The sequence below is a fragment of the Mastigoproctus giganteus genome, chromosome 1 (genome assembly GCF_048544385.1).
Source record: "Mastigoproctus giganteus isolate SK-2022 chromosome 1, ASM4854438v1, whole genome shotgun sequence".
Classification (NCBI taxonomy): Eukaryota; Metazoa; Arthropoda; class Arachnida; order Uropygi; family Thelyphonidae; genus Mastigoproctus; species Mastigoproctus giganteus.
Genome location: NC_143575.1, coordinates 140,816,681 through 140,840,203, shown reverse-complemented (window position 1 = coordinate 140,840,203; position 23,523 = coordinate 140,816,681). Strand labels below are relative to the sequence as shown.

General features: G+C 37.1%; 1 protein-coding gene across 1 annotated transcript in view; it reads right to left on the bottom strand.

Moving 5' to 3' along the window:
* Positions 1 to 23,523, bottom strand: part of Rcd-1 (Required for cell differentiation 1) — a 137,890-nt gene that overhangs the window by 21,930 nt on the left and 92,437 nt on the right. Inside the window, exon 8 of the mRNA XM_090382407.1 lies at positions 5,132 to 5,223. Coding sequence (XP_090238533.1) covers positions 5,132 to 5,223 — 92 coding nt within the window. The remainder of the gene's footprint in view (positions 1 to 5,131; positions 5,224 to 23,523) is intronic.

The window sequence follows — 23,523 nt, the reverse complement described above, 5'->3', positions numbered from 1 at the left end:
TAGTGGCAGGAACAGGCATAGTTATTCTTAACAGAATAAAAATATTTTGATACATTTCACTAAGGTTTCACTGAACAACACAGTGACACACATCTTTCATGTCAGAAATATCTGAAGGAACTAATTTACTAAATACTTGCAATTGTTCAAACAGTCTAGGACATTTAACACCACAGTTACTGCTAAAAGATAAGACATTTTATAAACTTGGCAATGTTTTAAAAGGTCTTCAGTTGACTCTTTTTTTTTTTTTTCAAGTTTGATACTTCAAAAACAAAAACAAATTTGTCAACAAGTCCATTTAGTGATTCAAACCACATTTCTAAATTTTCTTTAATTTCATTAATCGTAAAAGTTAAGTTGTTTTTCACAGGTTCATCAGCTTTTCATAAAACCAAACTTGTTTCTTGCAATGCTTGTTCTCTTCTCTTCCCTTTGAACATAAAGGAATGTCTAGCAAGCACCTTTTAATGTATATTGAAACCCAGTTGAATAATACTGATCAAACCAAGCAAAAAACTGTCACAGATAAAAGTTATATAAATGGACTTCAACTTTTTGACAAAGCTGACTTATTTTATTAACGAAACGGAATTTCACACATGGTCAATGACAGCAAAAACTTGAGTTCTTAAAACTAATTTACATTAACTTCATGGCCAAATCACTACATGTGCTATGAAGATTTTTGATAGCTTCACATGTCATCTAACTGAAACATCATAGCTTCGACCCTAACAAATTTGCATTTCCATCACACCTTGGAAAGTGATTTCAAAAATATTTGAAATTTTTGGTTCAAATCACTTGCCTCTTCAAAAAGCTGGAGAAAACATGTGCATATTCTTTGTATTAAGCCAAAATAAAAAAATAAAAAAAAAGTTTCACACTGATGATCTGGAAGCATCACGAAGCCCAATGGTCAGGAGCGGGAGTGCAGTAGCACATGCTATTTGAGTAGACCGGGGTTCAAGTCCCTGACTGCTAAATATGGTCAGCAATCCACTGCTGAGTGCTAAACCCGCACTGAACCAGCGTGGCAGATTATGGTCCAATTCCCTCAACATGAATTGTTGAGGAGGCTTCCATCCTGCAGTGGACTGATAATAGCTGCAGTTTACCTTTTTTTTTTATATGCATTTTCATACATGAATTCACTTATACATAGTGGCAAATGATACAAAGAATAAAGATTTTGCAGCATTCTTCTTTAACCTGGCAGTGTTGGTGGGTCATCTGACAAGTGCCTCAAAAATAATCCTTCATTAACTGTTAATTAGTGATTAAAATTTTTGAATTTTTTTTTTCTACCTCCCTAAATGCTGACAAACTTTTACTGTAATCATCTCTGACGAGAAAGTTAGTGATTTTTACTCGGTAAAAATCACTAACTTTCTTGCAACTACTATCATGGTGGGTACCCAAACAGGTGACTCACCACAAAGTTCAAATTATGTTTGTTTATAGTTTCATATTACTTGTTTTCATTCTCCCACTTGTTTTGATAAACAACTAGCCAAATAGAGTGTTTCAAATACAATTATCGTAATTGTTTTTGAAAGACATGTTATTGTTGCCACATAGTAAATATGGGAACAAAGCCCCTATAATCTCTTCAGAATGTTACAACGAACTCACCATAGTAAAGTACCATTCACTATACGATGTGTAGTAAGCGCCGGTCATTGTGATCACGTTTGTGAATTGAATTTTAATTCTATTAAACTGCGATTCTAATTAGAGAAAATAGGAGGAATATTATCCACAGGTTATAAAAGCAAAGATATATTAAGCACAAATTTACCTTTTATTACCTTACCAATTAAAAAATATGTGAAAATCGGAATAATTAATACGTACTGTAATATGTACATACGAACTAGTTGACATTTCTGTTCACTGACATTTGTGGGTGGGGGTTAAAATTTAAAAAGATAAGCAATCAATAACAAAGAACACGGCACACACAAATTGCAAGTAACACAATACGCGCAAGTGAGAACGGAGTAACGAGTTACAAAGCTTTAAAAATAAGAATGAAGAGAAGATTTGAAATTAATTTTTTTCATATGACTGAAGATTTCATGGAAGTGTAAACACACTTCACCATAATAACCCACAGAATTCCAGCTGTCGGTATTATCGCAAATTCAATAAGATCGAGTTTACTATCCGTTTGATAGATTTCACAGAAAAGCCCAATAAACAGGTGACTGCTAATTGTTTTATGGTTGTGACCTCTTAATCAGTTACATTTTTGGAAATTTCCTTACAGCAGATGCAGTAGTGGCAGGAACAGGCATAGTTATTCTTAACAGAATAAAAATATTTTGATACATTTCACTAAGGTGAAATGTATCAATTTGATACATTTCACCAGAATTTCGACCGAACCAAGTGGTACTGTCGGAGACAATCGTAGGGTAATCTCCAGTGCTGTGGTCTCCTGCCCCGATTAAACGACATGCTGTCCCAATTAAGCGAAGTAAGCCCTGGCTATTTTCTCGATTGGTTTCTGTTTTTTAAGATTTGCCCCAAATAAACAGCTGCCCCGATTAACCGGTGGCCCAAACAACCGGAATCCACTGTATTTAGTTGCCCTGCTTCAGAATGGTAAAGTTCTAGAAAAACATGTGGAAAGGGGAACAATTTGAATCCAGTGCATCTAAAAGAAAAGGAAAAGATGAATTGGAGAATATAACAAGAATTAAACAGATGACTGCTGAAATTCTTGAAATGATCATGATGTGAGTTTTAGTGATAATGAAAATGAAGAGTTGCTTGAGATCACTAATCTCTAGCAACTCTGTAATTAAACATGAGCTCAATAAAACTACAAAATGTGCATTTTCAAGTGGATAGAAAGAACTGTCATCAGTAAAAGGAGACACCAACTCAACAGTGACTGAAGAAAATAGAATCGAGGTGCTCATTCAGACACTACAATCAAAGTGAACCCCAAAAATGGTTGGTTTTATTTTAACATTGATTCAGGTGATTGGATTAAATTTGATTTAATGATTCAAAGTGATATAGTATAATATGCAAGAGATATCGTATAATATCTCACATCTCTGAGATGAAGAATTCCCAAAGATAACAAAAATAGACATTTTATAGTAGCTTTCATTACAACAGAATTTTAAAATCAGTGAGAAACAGAACCAACGTTGGCTTGGTATACCCAAATTCTATGCTTGAGTACTGTGCTTACTTTTTTTCATGTTGATTATTTTCATACAATGAACCTGTTGTATTACATGTATGCTGCGAATGTAAACACACGAGTACTGTTAGAAAGGCATGAAAATAATGCAATTTATACAGATCCATGATAAAATGGCTTGATTTGGAGCAGTGGCTATTGGCATGAAACCATCGATCATGAGAATCATCTATGCATGCAGCAAAAAGACACTGGTAAGTTTGGTAACAATTATATATTTTTGGCATCATGTCATTTAACTTGGAGATCACGAGGAAAAACCATTATCCTTAAATGCAGCTCAAAGTTCAGGAAATTTTCTAATTCCATGAAATTAATTTCTGAATATGGTTCAGTGCTACTGCTGCATTTCTGTCATATAAATAAAATCTGTGATATCATTATTTAAGCCATGAAATATGAAAAACAAGCTGTAGAATTAATGGAAAATAAAATCAAGCAGATTGTGAAACAAAATCAAATACATTAAGTATTTTGCCATATTGTTAGATTATATTAGTGATGTTGGCCATGTGAATAAAGGGTGTATTGAAGAGTAGTTTCTTTAATGTTGAAGAGATAACCTGCTATATACTAAGCTGACGGATTCTATTTTAAGAGAACTAGAATATGTAGAGCTTGGTATAAATATCTGTCATATACAAACAGACATTTACTTTGTGTGTGTGTGTGTGTGTGTGTGTGTGTGTGTGTGTGTGTGTGTGTGTGTGTGTGTGTGTGTGTGTGTGTGTGTGTGTGTGTGTGTGTGTGTGTGTGTGTGTGCTAGATACTATTATTCACTTGGAGTTTCAAATTTGGTGCACTTCAGTGCTTGAAATTGAAACTAGTATCTTGCTTACAGCAGTGCAGGAGCCATCTGGAGAGAATATAGACTGTGTTCCCATATTTATTTTGGAACAATAAATAAAATCTTTCAAAAATATAATGATTTGAACTTTGTGGTGGGTCACCTGTTTGGGTACCCACCATGCTAGTAGCTGCAAAAGGTAGTAATTGCTAGTAGTTGCACGTACACACACACACACACACACGTGTGTGTGTGTGTGTGTGTGTGGGGAGGGGGGTTATTGACTAATTAAATTTGTTAAACCTTTCTGACAGCCCCAGTCACAAACAATAAGCTCCATGAAGTCTAATCAAGAGTACTTAACCTGGCATTTTAATATTATTATCCACGTTTCATTACATTTTGTTCAAAACTATATATAGTCTCATTGTCAATTATTGTACATTCATGTAAAATTTATTATTTTGTGCATGTAGGTGAATTACTGCTTATCACTGTAATGTATACCATTATACCAAATATATAAATAAGCAATGAGATGAGAAGATCATTCACTGTCTGCTGCTTCCCAACTTGAGGATTATCTGCAGACCACAAATGATTTTTGTGTGTGTTAATGTAACTTCACTAACCATCATTGTCAATAAATTCCTTCAACCAATCCCTAATTTAATGGCTTTCTCAGTCTGTTTCAACTCCTGCACCATATAAATTCTATTTTGATATCATTTAAGATGTTTTCACAAAGCAATGCAGACACTTGGAATGAGATGCCACCTTTCTGTGATAAATGTTAGAGAGGTATTCTCGAGCTCTGGAGCACATAATCTGAAATATTGTTATAACCATTATAACCAATGGCTGTCCACTTCAAAATAAGTTATCCATTGTTCCAATTTTGCAAAATTTATCCATCTTCAGACAGCACTGTGATGAGGAATAGTGGAATTCAGGAAAACCCAAGCATATTTCTCTTTCACTACCTTAGTATACTGACAACATTCACAAAAAACATTTAACTAAAAAGACATTCTGTTGCAGTTAACACCATTACGTATGAATGTAATTAGATGTCAACATGCCCTTATATGCAAGCAGGCTAACAAACATCCACTTACCTGGGATTGTCAGACAGCCTTAAGTAACACCGGATTACATGTTTTAACAGACGTGCTGATTGCTCTTTTGCTAATGACAACACCATCTTTCCCTGAAATGAAAAAGAAAATAAAAAATTATCCATATATTTACAAAACAGACGAGCAGACAGGGTGGGATACAATGGAAAGACATCTGCAGACAACTAAAGACAGCTATATTGTTATTAGAATATTTAACAGTTTAAAAGAAACTCAGGTAACATGTCTAAATACAGAGTCTTCAAGGAAAAACTGTAGTTTTGAAGTCATTAAACATGCAATTCATTATTCAAGCAAATACTTATTCAATATGTGATCCCTGTGCACCTAAGAGACAATTAGTCCAATCATTTCACAATTAAACACATTAAGGTCCATTTCTGCTTTTTTCATGTGATCATACCAAAAAACTTTAGGAATTTAAATGAATTCTTCTCTTTTCTTTATCACAGAGGGGTAATGATTTCCACATATTTCTTTTAAATTATATAAATTTTAAAGAACATTGCAACATTTAAAAATAAAGGTTTGATAGAGATTTCCAGAAGAGAACAGCCAATTTCTCAGATTTTATAAGCATATTCTGTATCTTTAACCCAGTAGTGTGTGTGTGGTATGGTTGTTTATTGGCGCATTAGCTGCTATGGCTATAGTGCGCCTATTCGTAGTTATATCAGAAAATAATAAAGAACATAACAATTCAAATTCATTTCAGTTCTGAGAGCTATTCATAAAAGATTATACACTCTAATTTGTTTCAGAAAGCAGAAAAGTTCCTTAATATTTGCCTCCTCTCCTATGATATGATGTAGTGTCAGCGGTTCTTGAAGATTAGCCAGATTTTGAAGTGTTGAAGTACGATGTGGTTGATAGTGTGGACAGTCAATCAAAATATGTTTGACTGTTAGATGTTCAGAGCAGTGTGAACACTGTGGAGGATCATTGCCGGTAAGTAAATGGAGGTGAGTCAGATGGGTATGCCCTATTCTTATCCGTGCGAGTACCACTTCTTCTCGCCGAACTGTCTGAGTGCATGAGTGCCATAATTTTGGGTCCTGTTTCAATTGAAAAAATTTGTTATTTGTTTCTTTATGCCATAGCGCTGTCCACTGTGCATGGTATGCTGTTTGAATTATGATATTATAATCAGATGCTGGAATGAAGGCAGAGGTTAAGTCTAAGGTTGATGGATTTTTAGCAGATATATCAGCTAGTTCATTTCCTTTTATGCCTGAATGTGCCGGAATCCAGCAAAACTTCACTAGTTGTTGACGGTTGTCAATTTGCAATAGCAAACACCTGATTTTAATTAAAATATGGTGATTCTGTTGAGAGGGATTCTGCATTGCTCTAATTGAGCTGAGAGAGTCAGTGTAAACTATATATTTTTCAGATGGATGTAGAGTCAAATTTTCTAGGGCTAATTGTATTGCATACAGTTCTGCTGAAAAGTTGGTATACTCAGGTGGAAGAGAAGCTGATATGATAGCAGAGGGAAACACTGCTGCTGCGCCAACAGTTGAAAGAGATTTGGAACCATCCGTATATACCGGCAAAAAGTCAGCACAGCTTTGAAGATGGCTAGCATGGAGTTGTTGCACATTCAGTGTCGGTAGGCGATTCTTTCCCCATTGTAGAAAATAAGTATCACAAGTTAGTTGAGGAAACGATGTCCACGGAGGATGACAGTAATTCTCCATCTGTTGCCTATTGTGGAGAGGAACATTCCAGTTCTGTGATATTTCAAGAAGCCGTAGGCCAGCTGGTCGGATTTTACCTGGTTTATTTCTATAGAGATTAATTAGTGGTTGATTAAAAAGGTAGGGCTGAATAGGATGCAAAGAGCAAGTCTGTATTTTGGCTGCATATTTAAGTAACAGCATTTTTCTGCGGAGATGCAGAGGGGGCTCATGAGCTTCAATGTATAGACTATGAGTTGGAGATGTCCTATACGCACCAATTGCAATCCGCAGTGCATTATGTTGAATAGGATCTAGCCAGCGTAGTACACTCTTTCGGGCAGAATCATAAACTGGAGCACCATAATCTAAACGGGATCTGATCAATGCTCTATATAAGAGCAGCAAAGTTGTACGGTCTGCTCCCCAAGAATGGGCAGATAAAGCTCTTAGCATGTTGATCTTTTTGAGACAGGTAGTACGTAACAATTTAACATGCTCAAAGAAATTCAGCTTACTGTCCAGGATTAGTCCCAAGAATCTGGTATTGCTGGCAATCGGAATGGTGGTATTTGATATCCGAAGTTCAGGATCCGTATGCAGTTTGCGTTGATTGCAAAAGTGGATCGCAACTGTTTTTTGTTGGGAAAGACGATATCCATTGCACTCAGCCCACTTTTGTACTTTATTGAGAGATATCTGCAATTGCCTTTCAATAGATCTCATATTCTGTGAATGGCAAGAAAGAGAGAGATCGTCAGCGTAAAGGTACGCCTTTACAGTATTTGGAAGTTCTTTTGTGATAGAATCAATTCTGAGGGCAAAGAGGGTCGCACTCAAAACTGACCCTTGTGGTACTCCTTCTTCTTGCAAGAATGTAGTAGAAAGGGAATTTTGATATCGCACCTGGAAAGATCTGCTCTTGAGGAAGTTCTTAATAAATATAGGCAGGTTGCCACGGAGACCATGGTTATGGAGGTCACGGAGAATTCCATAACGCCAGGTGGTATCGAATGCCTTCTCTATATCTATGGAGACCATAACTAGGTGTTCGTTTTTAACAAAGGCATTGCGAATTTCGGATTCAGCCTTGATCATCAGATCAAAGGAGGACCTGTTTTGGCGAAAGCCATGCTGACTATTACTTAGTAGATGTTCGCTTTCAATGATCCAAGCGAGTCGACTGTGGATCATTTTTTCAAGAATTTTACCGAGGCAACTGGACAGAGATATTGGTCTGTAACTATTAGGATTGGAGGGGTCTTTTCCAGGTTTCAAGAAGGCCAAAACTGTAGCATGGTGCCAAGAAGTGGGATAAACATTTCCCAGGAAGATTCGGTTAAAAAAGGCTAGCAGCATTTGTAAGTTTTCCTCATCAAGGTGCTGTAACATAACATAAAATATCCCATCTGGCCCAGCGGCACTGTTGCGCGTTGTTCTGATGGCTTGCATAAGTTCACATTTTTGGAGTGGCTGGTTATATGGAAGTAGCAGTGAAGTTCGAAAGTTGATGTGTCTCTGTTCTGCGGTGTTCTTAGTTTTCTGAAATTCCGGAGAGTAGGTGGAAGCAGCTGAGACGTCAGCAAAAGTTTTGCCTAAGGCATTTGCTATATCCAGAGGAGCAGAAACGTTTAGACCATTGCAGGAGAGAATTGGAGAAGGTCCAGTTGGAAACTTCCCGGAAAGCTGCCTAATTTTCTTCCATATTAATCGTGGGTTCGTGTTTCTATTGATAGTGGATGCAAACCGAGTCCAAGAATCTTTCTTGGCTTGTCTTTGAATGAGACGAGCTTTTGCCTTTAGTTTCTTGTATTGAATAAGATTAACTGTAGTTGGAGTTCGCCGAAATAAATTCCATGCTTTATTTTGTTCTTTCTTCGCTTTTGTGCATTCCTCATTCCACCAACAGTTGAAATGGCGTCGAGTCTTTGAATTTGATATTGGAATTGATCTTTTAGCTGCAAATAAAAGGCAGGAAGTGATATAGTCGGTAACTTCATCTATGGGATGTAGTTGTATAATTTTTTTATCCAATGTGATTGCTGATTGAAATTTTTCCCAATTAGCTTTAGAAAATTTCCATTTCCTGCAGGGTTCGTCTAATGGTGGTTGTGTAGTCATCAGATTACAAACAATTGGAAAATGGTCGCTGCCCATGGGATTATCCAGAGCGGACCATTGCATGACTGAAAACAGTATTGGGGAGCAAATCGATAGGTCAATGGCAGAAGTCTGTCCATTAGGTAACTGTATATGGGTGTGCGAACCACTGTTAAGAAGAGTGAGGTTTTCTTTATCCAGTAAAGTTTCGATCAGTCGGCCGCGTCGGTCTAATTTAGTTGATCCCCATAAAGGGTGGTGGCCATTGAAATCCCCTAGCAGGCAGATAGGGGAGGGGAGCTGTAATAAAAGTTCTTTAAGATCATTATAAGAGTAAGTATGATTTGGTGGGAGATAAACTGAGACTAGAGTTAAAGCAGTCTGACTAATCAGACGCACAGCGACAGCTTCGATTTGGGTTTGGAGAGTGATTTGCCTAGCTGGAATCCTTGTGTTAATTAAGATAGCTACACCACCTCGAGCAGAATTGGATGTATTCCGATCTAGTCGATAGATTGAGTAGTTTTTTATGGAAATGGAAATTTGAGGAGTTAAATAGGTTTCTTGCAGGCAGAAACCAACTGGAGAGTAGCGGTTAATTAAGTAATGAATGTCGTCAATGTTGCCACGAAAGCCTCTGCAATTCCATTGCAAGATGTTAGGCATTACTTGAATTTAGAAGAAGAAGCTGTACCTGACATGGATGTCTTATGGCGTTCTGGCTTTGGTTTGTCTCTTTTTGGAAATGTAGGGCGACCTGTGTCCATATCTTCTTCTTCTGCAAATATTTCCAGAACCGGATCTTCCTGTTTGGGAGAATACTCTGAATGCATCGATGTGTCCTGAATAACCTTTTTTGTAGATGAATTAAGATTATTTGAAGTAGTAGCAATCACTGGTGGAGGAGGAGATTTTGCTGGAATTTTAGGAGGCGTATTACTGGCTTGGTCTGAGTGCTTCAAACCCAGTAGTGCTCACACCACTGATAATAACAAAATCACAAGGTGCCTGCCCAATTTGCTTCTTTTTTTTTTTTTTTTATTTCTAAAAAAAAGATACTTTTCTTCTTCTACTTTTTTAAATTCTGCTTGGAGTACTAAATGCCCGGCCTCTTACTATTGGATTTCAACAATTACTATATGTAACTGTTACAATTTAAAAATTATAATTTTTAAATATATTATTTTACTCTTTCTATACATTAAAATAATTTTCCTCCTGTAGTAAAACAAACTTCTGTTTAAGCGTGATCACGTGCTATGTTTATCTAACATGACCACACAGTACCATTCTTGATTTCCATATGTAATATTTATTTAAATAAACTAAATGCAACAAGGCATAATATTTTAAGATTCTATATCTATATAATATTGGTGTAGATACACCATAGACAACTCTTAAAGAAAAACTGCGATCATAAAGTGAAAGCCACCCACCGATGAAAAGCCAACTAGCTTTGAAATGGTGCCGTCTGGGTAGTGGTGCCCACCTAGAATAAGCGACAATAGTCTTCTCTATTAGTGAAGCGTTACTTATTAGAGATAGTGCAATACATGGTAACTCGTTGTGAACGATGAGCACAATATGCGATACAGATAAAATAATGCCTTTCACACTACGATCCTAGTTTTTCTTTAAGAGTTGGCTATGGGTATCTACACTGATATTATATAGATATAGTAACATATTTATGTATTCATAGCTGAGGAAGAGACATACAGAGTCGAAAGCTTCTGTAAGTATTTTATTTTATTTTATCAAAAGAAGCAAGCACAGCAAGCAATGGGTGAAGCCCCCTAGTTATAATAGGTGCCTCCATAGTCAGGTGGGAAGGAGCAGCAGTGCGCAGCGCATGCTTCTTGATTAGACCGGGGTTCGAGCCCGTCATCACGGAGGATGCGGAAAGGTCAGGAATGACGACCGCATATTCACAGAGCAATATGGCCTTAGTTGCTAATGCTCCTAAAAACCAAATAGTAACCTAGTTATAATTAATAATTAAAAATTTTAAAATTAAAAACTTGTTTGTACACCCATTATTTTTAATTAAACAAAACTGCTGGAGTAAAAAAGAAAACTATTACAAACATAAAACATCAGTCCCTTCCATTTTCAAGTTTATAAAACTGTGTGTGTAAAATTTCAAAATTGCACATGTGCACATAATTCTGTTCATTATATACAAAAATTCAAAGTGGTAAGATTAACTGACATTAAAAATTCATATCATATATAAAAGTTGCTGCTAAATGCAAAAAGCACAAATACTTGAGGTGCTAACTGCTATCAAGTAGGTAAATGGACAAAATTAAAGTGCAAAATAAAAGTGAAAACTAATTAAACAAGAAAACATGTGCTCATCAAGGGAAGCAGAGCAGCATGGGATTCTGCAGGTAAGGCAGCACAACTGATGCCCAAAATAATGTTAAAAACTCTTCCCCATACAGCCCAAATGTGAACACAAAAAAAGAAAAGTTTTGGAAAACCACAGTAATAACTTGATCACAAGACATTTTCTGCTGTGAAAATTTCCACAGCTCCTATTTCTAACATTACTTGCTAACTGTTCCCTGATAGACAGCCAATCATATTTAAGCACGTTTTGTTCAACCCATCTTTATTGCTTGCATCAGGCATCCGTGGATGCTTTTCTGGAAATAACAGACCATAAGAGAAATGAGAGCTTTGGGAAATTTCACAACAGAAGCAGACTGAAAATTCTCAAAACTATGTGGTTCTCCAAAACTTTCTTTTAAATTATTTCTCACTTTCCCACACAGCCCAAAAATTTGTTAATTTTTATGCTGTGCAGAGAGGGGTTCCTAATGTTATTTTGGTTAGCAGTTACATTACCTGCAGGATCCCATATTGCTGTGCTTCCCCTAGATGAGTATGGCCTTTGTGTTTGGCTTTCACTTCAATTTGCTTAATAATTTTGTTTATTTAATGGCTTGATTTCCTCTAGGTATTTCTTATTGCATTCAGCAACAATTTTTATGCATGGTATAAGTGTTTTTAATTTAGATATCATTAATGAATATATAAATATTCAAAATAAATAAATTAATTAATTAAATAAATAAATTACACACTATTATTCAATATCAGTTGAAAGTTTAAAAAGCTAACCACAGGAAATTTCAAAATTATGCATTTGCACATATTTTTGCTTATGTATTATGCTCATGAATATTTAAAAACAATAACACACACATATAACAAAAACAGTTACAAGAATACTCACACTGTACCTCACAGGAGTTTGCACACAATTATTCTGTGGAAAATTGTAAAATTTCACTTCAACAAACTACCTTAGCAAAGTTTTCTATATTAGAAAGCTAGAGTAAGTTATTAACCTTAAGCTAACATTTTTTGTCCAAAACTGTGCTGTATCTGACAAGTGTAACATGAGCACTTGTCATAAACATGAAATTCAATATTCACTGTATCTCTATTCACATATGCATGCTGTTACAAAATTTTTAACATTGATAATACTTTAACTACTCAAGAAATATTAGTAGCCTACACATAGCTTGTAAATTTAGCAGGACACAAATCAAAAGGAGCTTAACAGTGTGCTACTAGAACTTACTATATACAACCTCCTTTATACTAACTGGGCAATATATATCTGGCCTTCAATGCTACTTCAGCTTAAATTAGTTGCAACAAGAAATTAAATACACAACAGGAAGAAACCTTGTGGCTTTGCTGTTCACTGATTTTGCTCATTCTTTGATCATAAAGGTGTCTCCTAAAAGTTCTAGGACTATTTTTTTTTTTTTTTATGTGAAAACATCTTTGGCGGCGTCCACTAAATTTTTTGGGCTGAAGTAAACCCGATTGGCAACGAAAATGCGAGACAGAAATGACGCAAATGACATCGCTTCCTAGATGACACTAATGACGCTAACTTAGTCACTAACTTTGATTCAGTAGAGTAAATAGCATAAAACATTACTTCATTCATACTAAATATTTCGGACTGAAGTAAAACCGATTGGTAATGAAATGACTTCCTATATGATACCAACTCAATCACTAACATTGATTCAGTAGAATAAGTAGCAGGTGTGAGCATAAAACGTTACATTGTTTTATGCTTCATTTCTAGCTGTTCGATTTTAAAAATTTAAATGGCTTTGATTTTCTTTCACCATCTAATATAAAATTGCGAAAATTGCTGAAAATACAATCTGAAGTGTACGTTTCCTTTTTCCTAAGGATATTTTCACCTAAAATAAAACATCTTTCGTGCGTACAGGGTACACATACTGTTTTTTTAATTGTAGCTATTCATGTAATTTCTATAATGTATATGTGATGCAGACTCAGTTTCCCACTTCTATGCAAATTCATGCATGCTCATTATTGATACTTTCATGCCAGCTTGTTTTGGTTATTATTGGTCTGGTGTTTCACAGAGATAGATAAACAATGAGCAAACATTAAATTTCATTTAAAACTGGACAAAAGTGCCATACAAACACTGCTCTTGCAAGAAGCTTATGGTGATAAAGTTTTATCACCATAAATATCTTTGTGATCACCATAAACTATACTGCATACAAATATCTTATATTTGTAAGCAGTATAGTTGTTTTTAAATGGGATGGAGTGTGTTGAAGTTAAGTGCAGGTCAGGCAAACCTTCCATTGCACATCTGAGAAAATATCATCATGGTCCAAACTTCTCCAACATGATCACAGAATAACAGTTCAGATAATAGTATACAAGTAGAGCAAAAGAGAAAAAACAGCTCACACACCAACCATAAGAATAAGTATTTACTGTAACTAAAATATTTACAAATTAAAATAAATAAATAAATATTTACAAAAACTGCTATTATATTAAATTAAATTATATACATGTAAAAAACATTAAAACTGTGATAAAATCCTTGAGATAAAATACACTAAAATAAACCGGATTAAAAGCGATAAAAATCTCTGGAGCTTTCGGAACGATCGGCTTCCTACCTCAGCAGTAACAAAACTTCCTGCAGCACGTCCATATATAACAGGCTCACGGTACTTATACACGTGGTGCAGTCGGCGCATGGTCTGAACTGGAAGCGGAAATAGCTCGGGAACGTGTTAAGCAAAACCGTTCATCCGTACTTAGGATGATACTTTCAAACAGAGGATGCATACGCATACCTCTGTCCCTATTCATAATATTGTGGTCGGATAACAGATTCGTAGGCTCTCGAGCCATTTACGGTTACAGAACCCATGCGCTCGATACACGATAACCGCATCCTCTGGGGAGATTTGATGCTGCTTCTCCCAAAAATGTTAGGCCACAGCAGACTTCTTGTAATCAGCGGTTTTTATAGCATTTGCATGCTCCCCCAGACGATCCTTGAGCCATCGTTTTGTCTCGCCCACATAACATTCCCCACAATCCGGGCATTTTATCCTGTATACTACTCCACTACTCAGGTCCTTTGCTATTGGGTCTTTTACCTGAGACAACACTGTGTGCAACCTCCACCAGGGAAGTTGCACACAGCATGTTTTATAACACCGCAAAACTCTAGCAAGATGCTCAGTAACGCCCGAATAGTAAGGAATGTATGCGGTAGCCACAGGAACAAACGGTTCCTGACGGTTAGACTATTCCTCTACTAAACCTGTCTATGATCCTCTGGGGGTATCCGCATTTTCTAAGGTCTGCTGTGACTCGTCTAATTTCACATTCTTTGCCCTCAGAGGTGGTGCAGTGTGACCCTGCTCTATCTAGTAGAGCTTTCACTACACTATTCTTATGCTGCCCAGCTTGTGCTCAACTATAATGGGTGTACTGGCCTCTGCACATAGGTTTTTAAACACAGAAGTTTTGAGCCTAGGGCTTATCCTAGAGACCAGTACATCCAAGAAAGGAAGGTTACCTCCTGTCTCCACCTCTGAGGTAAATTGTATAAATTGGGAGTAGTATTAAGCCAATGGAGTGCATCATCCTCTCTCCCCTTTTGGACCACAGTGAAGGTATCATCAACATACCTTTTCCATTTCTTTATGGGAAACAGACATCCACTAAAAACCCTGTCCTCTAACTCCTCCATGGCCAGATTGGCCACGATGGCGCTAATAGGAGATCCCATGGCTGTACCGTGAACCTGTTTGTACATAACACCTTGGTACACCATAGTGGTGCTGGCCAGACAAAAGTTCCACACCAGAACAAATATCCTCTACATTTAAAAGTGATCTATTACCCAAAGAGACAACATTACTCAAAGATTTTCTAACACAATATATTCCAGTTTAATTGGAATGCATGTGAATAGTGACACCACATCTAAAGAAATCATGCTCTCGTTTTCATTTAGAATCAAATCTTTCACAAAATTCACAAATTCTTTACTGTCTTTTATGACATAGTTGGACTGGCCAACTATAGGCGAAATCAATTTAGCCAAATACCCTGACAAAGCGTATGTGGGGCTTCCTATAAACAATACAATACGTCTGAGTGGGACTTCTGTCTTATGAGTTTTTGGAAGTCCATAAAACCTAGGGAGCTGACATCCAGTAGCATGTAAAGGTATGTTGATGATACCTTCACCGTGGTCCAAAAGGGAAGAGAGGATGATGCACTCCATTGGCTTAATAGCTTCTCCCAATTTATACAATTTACCTCAGAGGTGGAGATAGGAGGTAACCTTCCTTTCTTGGATGTACTAGTCTCTAGGATAGGCCCTAGGCTCAAAACTTCTGTGTTTAAAAACCTATGTGCAGAGGCCAGTACACCCATTATAGTTGAGCACAAGCTGGGCAGCATAAGAATAGTGTAGTGAAAGCTCTACTAGATAGAGCAGGGTCACACTGCACCACCTCTGAGGACAAAGAATGTGAAATTAGACGAGTCACAGCAGACCTTAGAAAATGCAGATACCCCCCAGAGGATCATAGACAGATTTAGTAGAGGAATAGAGTCTAACCGTCAGGAACCATGTGTTCCTGTGGCTACCGCATACATTCCTTACTATCCGGGTGTTACTGAGCATCTCGCTAGAGTTTTGCGGGGTTATAAAACATGCTGTGTGCAGCTTCCCGGGCGGAGGTTGCACACAGTGTTGTCTCAGGTAAAAGACCCAATAGCAAAGGACCTGAGTAGTGGAGTAGTATACAGGATAAAATGCCCGGATTGTGGGGAATGTTATGTGGGCAAGACAAAACGACGGCTCAAGGATCGTCTGGGGGAGCATGCAAATGCTATAAAAACCGCTGATTACAATTAGCATTAGCATTAGTAGAGGCATTTGATGCAAGAAAGCAAGCTTATGCAGCATCAGCCAAAAAAAAAAAAAAAAAAAACCACTTCCACTTCACCCCTCCGTTCGTTCAAAATACCTGTCCAGCTGAGCCTTAAACTTATTTAGGCTATCAACCTCCACCACAAGGGATGGAAGTCTGTTCCACCAACCAACCACCCGCTGGCTAAAGGCAAATTTCCGCACGTCTATCCTACATCTGTCTTTCCTCAATTTGAATTTATGCCCTCTCAGGTGATTATTCTGAGCTAGAGGAAGAATCCCATCAGCATTGAGCATGCTTAAACCATTCAAGGCTTTATACACCTCTATCAGATCACCTCGCTGGTGCCTAGTCTCCAGACACTGTAATTTGCAAAACTTAAGCCGTTCTTCGTAAGAGCACCCCTTTGTTCCATTCACTAATCTTGTTGCCCTTCTCTGTACTCGTTCCAGCAGCTCTACATCCTTCTTGAAATGAGGCCTCCAGACCTGTATACAGTACTCTAGGTGTGGCCTGACCATCGCCTTATACAATGGAATAATCACCTCCTTATCCCTGCTGGAAAAATTCCTGTATATCATTGACAATACTCCATGAGCTACTCTTGCAGCCCGTCTGCACTGCTCAGAGAACTTCATATCTGCCTGCACAACCACCCCCAAGTCCCTTTCATTCTCTACCACTGTCAGTGTTGTACCACAGAGTTGATACGTTGCTCTGGGGTTGCTGTTTCCCATGTGTAATACTTTACATTTGTCAATGTTAAACTTCATTTGCCACCTCTCAGCCCATCTGCTCAACCTTTCCAGATCCTGTTGCAGCAGCATAGTGTCAGTAGAGTCCTTGACAACCCTGCCAACCTTTGTATCGTCTGCAAACTTGGACATTAATCCCGATATACCATCATCAATATCATTTATAAATACAGAAAACAATAATGGACCCAACACTGAGCCCTGAGGGACTCCACTAATAACATCAGTCCACGATGAGCAGTGTCCATTGATTACCACTCTGTCTTCTCCCCCTCAACCACCCCTTTATCCATAGCAGTAATTTGCCTCCAATGTCACACTGCTCCAATTTGTGTAGCAGTCTTCCATGTGCAACAGTATCAAAAGCCTTTCTAAGATCCAAGTATATAATATCAAAGTTATTCCCTGCATCCAGTTCTTTTGTGACTGCATCATAGTATCCAATCAAGTTGGTCAGGCAAGACTTCCCCTTAACAAAACCATGCTGTGTCTGAGCTATAACTGAAGTCTTGTCTAAATGATCCTGCAGTGCTTCTTTAACCAGTGCCTCCATTAATTTTCCTGGAACAGAAGTTAAGCTCACAGGTCTATAATTACTTGTGTCAGCCTTTGATCCTCCTTTGTGAATTGGGGTCACATTTGCACATTTCCAGTCTATGGGTACCTCCCCTGAGTCCAAGGAAGCTCTCATAATTATGGCTAAGGGTTTGCTTACTTCCTTTGCTGCCTCCTTTAATATAACTGGATAGATCCCATCCACCCCGGGTGCCTTTCTTGTGTTTATCTTCAACAGTTTCTCCTCCACTTTACTCCCAGTTATTTCAAGATTCTGTAACTTACTGCTAGAGTTGAATACACCTCTGGCATTCCCCTCGCTGAATAACTCCTCATGTGTGAATGTCGATGCAAAATATTCATTTAGTTTGTTAGCTACCTGAGCAGGATCATCAACACTTGACCCATCAATATCAAGTGGACCAATCTGATTCATCCCTTTCCTTCTAGAGTTTACATAAGTAAAGAACTCTTTGCTGTTTTTCTTTGCATCCCTTGCCAAGGATTTCTCGTAATCTGCCTTCGCCTGCCTAACCTCCTTTGTAACTTGGTTGCATATCAACTTGTATCTATCATAGGCTTCTGTGTCATGTGTTAATTTGTAAGTATCCCATGCATTTTTCTTCTCTGCCATATGCCTCATTAGTTCATCTGACATCCATTTTGGCCTAAACCTTGAACAATAAGTCTGCTGTGGCCGAACATTTTTGGGAGAAGCAGCATCAAATCTCCCCAGAGGATGCGGTTATCATGGATCGAGCGCATGGGTTCTGGAACTGTAAATGGCTCGAGAGCCTACGAATCTGTTCATCCGACCACAATATTATGAATAGGGACAGAGGTATGCGTATGCATCCTCTGTTTGAAAGTATCATCCTAAGTACAGATGAACGGTTTTGCTTAACATGTTCCCGAGCTATTTCCGCTTCCAGTTCAGACCATGCGCCGACTGCACCACGTGTATAAGTACTGTGAGCCTGTTATATATGGACGTGCTGCAGGAAGTTTTGTTATTGCTGAGGAAGGAAGCCGATGCTTCCGAAAGCTCCAGAGATTTTTATAGTTTTTATCGCTTTTAATCCGGTTTATTTTAGTGTATTTTATCTCAAGGATTTTATCACAGTTTTAATGTTTTTTACATGTATATAATTTAATTTAATATAATAGCAGTTTTTGTAAATATTTATTTATTTTAATTTGTAAATATTTTAGTTACAGTAAATACTTATTCTTATGGTTGGTGTGTGAGCTGATTTAATGCTAAAATATGAATTTTCCCAACCTCGGAGGCCGTTTTCAGGAGAAAAAAAACAGTACTCGCTAAATTTTGACAGAGATTTGAGGAAACGAAAGTTGTGTAAAAGATCAGTTTGACACTGCATGAGTCCAAAACAAAAGGAAACTATGTCTGCTGACCTCTACAGACTTCACTTAATGACAACACTTTCATTATTTCCATTACTGCTGAAGTAGAAAGTGTCAACAGCATCATGTTGGTGCTACCAACATGATGCCAGACTAATATGGACCAAAACAAGTCAGTGCGAAGATGTCAAATGGAAAAGTGTGCGGTGTGCATAAAGGTGACATGTTTAATTGCTGTGATAGAAACAAACATGAAGGAATTTGATGGAAGAATGAAACTAAGCCTGCGTCACGTGTACATAAAATAAATCTCATGAATTGCTACTGATTAGCATTAGCAAGGGCACATGATGCAAGAAAACAAGCTTATATAGCATCAGCCAAAAAAAAAAAAAAAAAAAAAAACACACACACCCTTCTCATTTCACCCATCCACTCGCTCCAAATGTTTGTCTAGTTCTGCCTTGAATCTATGTAAGCTATCAACTTCTACAACAACAAATGGAAGTTTGTTCCAGCAATCAACCACCCGCCGGTTGAATGCTGGAAAGAAAAAGCCCTGTCCTGGAACTTACAGGACATGCCTGTAATATCAAGAGGTCTTACAGCCATTATAATCAACCCAGGAAAGTGCCTGATTCACCGAAACTACATTTGTTTACAAACTGTCAGTTATACACACACAAGGAAAACTCTGTACTGTACAGGCAGCCCACTTCTAAGGGTTAAATGTGCACATAAAGGTCATTACATGTTTAAATGGAAGTTTCACTGCCACACTCTGCCTGGCTGTTCACTCAGACAAAATGTATTACCCATAGTTCAGCATATGTTCACTAATAGATAGCACTTGCCAGCCAATGAGAGGCAAGTAAGCTTCAAAACAGCTGTCTTAGCAGTGGCTAAAATTCTTAAATGTATACCAGATTCACCTGTTCAGAAGATGCTATATAATTTAAAAAGACCATCATCTTCCCCACTGTTCCAACCTAAGGTTAGGTCAGGTGAGCCAAAGCCTTCCATTCTCTTTTTGTCTTCCCAGATCTTGTCTTCTATCATCCTCTCTCACTCAATTCCCTTTGTTTCCAAATCTTCTCTAATCTGGTCTCTCTACCTCTTTCTGGGTCTTACTCTCGGCCTCTTCTTATCCATTTTCATCTCAAACATTCTTCTTGATAATCTGTCCGAGTCCATTCTCTTCATATGTCGAAACCATCATAAATGCAATGAAATCATCCAGAGCCAGAACTAGGCAAACTTACCCCTTGGGCAAAAATGTTATAAGTACGCCCCCATTATATGCAGGTAGTCAATCTTTCAATAGTGTAGCTAGGGTCGTCAATGCCTGGGGGGGGATGTCTTCCCTGTGCCCCTGATTGTGATAGACAATTCATTCAGTTTGCACCCCTGAAGCTCGGCACCTGGGGGAAATTCCCACTCTGCACCCCCCTTGCTATGCCTCTGCAATCTTTATGAATTCATAAAAATTATTGCAACGGTCTGCGATTTGCATATATTTATAAATAAAATAATTTAAATAATACAATGAATATAACAAAACAAAAATATCAAAGAAAAAGAAATTTACAAATATTCGTTTATACCTACAGCAAATTTAATTCTATATAAACTACAAATAAATTAGAAAACTGGATAGTTTGTTTATATATCTAGTATAAAATCATAGAAACAAAATATTGCAAAATATGGTACTTTTAACACCATAAAATAAATCAAAATGATGCAATGAAGGTGTATTATTTTAATTGAATTTTTCTTGCTTTGAAGGACCTTTCACAAGAAGCTACTGTTACAGGCAGGGTAAGAAAATTTCATAGCACTATTTCTATATTTAGATAATATTCTATTAGACAATACTCATGAACGAATTGGAGAAGTTGTAAAAGGGTTACAGATTTTATATCCTGCAAAATTGATAAAACGTGATTTTTCATTTATCTATTGAATTTATAATCCCAAATTTATAATTTTTTTCACTCTCAAAAATTTCTGGAATCATAAGTAGCACGTACAAAGATAATGCAGTATTTCTTCTAATAAAATTTTTATAGGTGGCTGCATACGTTTTATGTTCCACTTACATTTTGGGACGGGAATCCCTTCAACCCTTAATTTGCACTTTCTAATTGCTTAAAGGGCAGAGGTGGAAACAAATCATATAAAGTTAAGTCTCTCTTAATCCGTTCATTTCATGGAAATTTTCTTCATTCTATAGAAACTTTTAAATGTAATTAGCAAAAGGAATTTAAAAAAAATTGCTATAAAGAAGTTCATTAAACACAGGTCTGACTGTAATTAAATCAAAAATGAAGCAATTTTAAAATATATAACTGGTTGAATGCGCCCTTAAAATGCTGCACCTGGGGCTGGAGCCCCGCTCTAGTTCCGGCTCAGTAATAATCTTCTCCCTCAGACTTTCTATTCCCAAATTCATTCTTATATCAATATTTCTTATATTATCTCTTCTAGTTTTAGCTAGATAGTCCTTAGCAACTTCTTTGCTTGGATTCTGCTAGAATCCTTTTTATTCATCCTCCAAATTAATAAAAAATGATGGTGACAACATATTATCCTGTCGAAGTCCTTTGGAAACCAATCTGAATCCTCAAATTTTGTCCTTACATAAACTTTCACACTTTAAATACATATTTTTAATCCACACTAACTCCTCCCCATCTATTACCATTTTCTACAAACTTTCCCATGCTTTTTCTCTTTGCACACTATTATATGCCTTTTCAAGGTTTAAAAATACCAGAAAAAGGTTCTCGGCAAATTCCCAGTGTCTTTAGCAATTCTCTTAAGGCAAACATCAAATCAATCATTGACCTTACTCTTCTAAATCCATACTGTTCTTCCATCACTTTCTCTTCTATTTTATTCCTCGATCTTGTCTCTGAATTCACTCAGTGACATAACAGGGTAATTGCCATATAGTTGTTGCATTCTCTTCTCGACCCTTTTTTTAAAAATTGGTCCAATGATTCCCCTTGTCCAATCATCTGGTATTCTTTTCTCTTTCCAAACTAGGCTGATAATATCATAATGCTATTTTAGCCCAATATTGCCTGCAGCCCTAATAACTTCCACTGGTAACTCATCTACTCCAGATGATTTTCCATTTTTCATCTTTTTCATTGCTTCTTTTACTTCATCAAGACCGACTTTTGGACACTTTTCCCTCTGTGGATTCTGCTCCTCTTACACCATCTTCCCTCCCATTGGCCTTATCACTAAGCAGGGTCGCAAAATAGTTCTGCCACTGTTTCCTGATTTCACTCTCATCTGTGACTAATTTTCCACCTATACTGACTAGGAACCCAGATTCTTTATTGTTCGTTTTCTTATTCCTCAACAATCAACATTTCCATTTCCAATTTTAATGGAAATTCTATTTCCATTAAAATCCTCCTCTAATTTATGTGTAAACTCCATCCAACTTGTCTTTTTCTTCTTTCACAATTCTCTTTGCTTCTTTTTTCTTCTCATTATATTTCTCTTTGTTCTCTTCCAATTTTGTTTTCATAAATTTCCTGAACACACTCTTTAGTTTAACTGCCTTTTTGACTATCATTCCACCAGTGTCTCTCTCTTTCCTTTCTAATTCCTCCAGTTCTCCCACACACCTCTACAGCTGTTTAAACGCCCCCTCTTAAATTTTTCCCATTCCTTGTTGGCACCTTCTGTCATTGTACTTGGTACTCTAATCTTCTCTTCAAACCCTTCTTATCTCTTGATTCAGTAGTTCCCAAATCATTATCTTTTGTCCAGTTCTACTCTTCTTATTCTCAACTCTTATCCTAAAATTTGACCACCAACAATCTGTGGTCACTGTCCATACTTACTAAGGGTATAACCTTTACATCTATCACCTTCCTGCTCCATATTCTATCAATAATAAAATAATCTATTAGTGTTTGATATCTACCATCCCAACTATATCTCGTTATCTTGCGACTTTGCTTCTTGTCAAACCAGGTGTTACTTATTTTTAATACATTTTGCAAACACAGGTCCACCAATCTTTGGCCTTCTTCATTTCTTTGCCCACATCCATAAGTTCCAATAGCACTCTTCAACCCTACTTGTGCATTTAAATCTCCCATAATTACCACACTCTGACTAAAAAATGAAGAGCAAATGCTTAAAAAACGGTACTCACCTTGTATAAATCTGCAATAAATTTATTGATAGATGGTGGCTAAATTTGGAAGAAGTATTAAAAAGAACTAAGGCGGAGAATGGGGTGAAATTATTTTAAACAGATTTTAAAATGAATGCAAGGAAGTAGAAGTGCAGATCTCCAATCCTTGGTTGTCATAAAGAGGTTAAAGGATGCGAATGAAAAAAAATGAAAAAATATGAAAAAAAGAGAAGACCGGTGGTGCCAATAGTCGTTATGAGGGACTTTCGTTGAATAAACCGTCTTCAGTTGGCAAATGGGAGAAGTGAGTACGTGTTGTATTTAAAGTTTATCTATAACTCTCGTGATGCTCTTTTTGACACGTGGGAACTTTAGCCGGTGAGAGGTTGAAGGGAAGTTTAGTGTTAATAATGAGATCGGAATGGTGTCAGTACTATTCGACGGTGAGGGCTTCATATTGAAGAATCTGTAGCTCGAT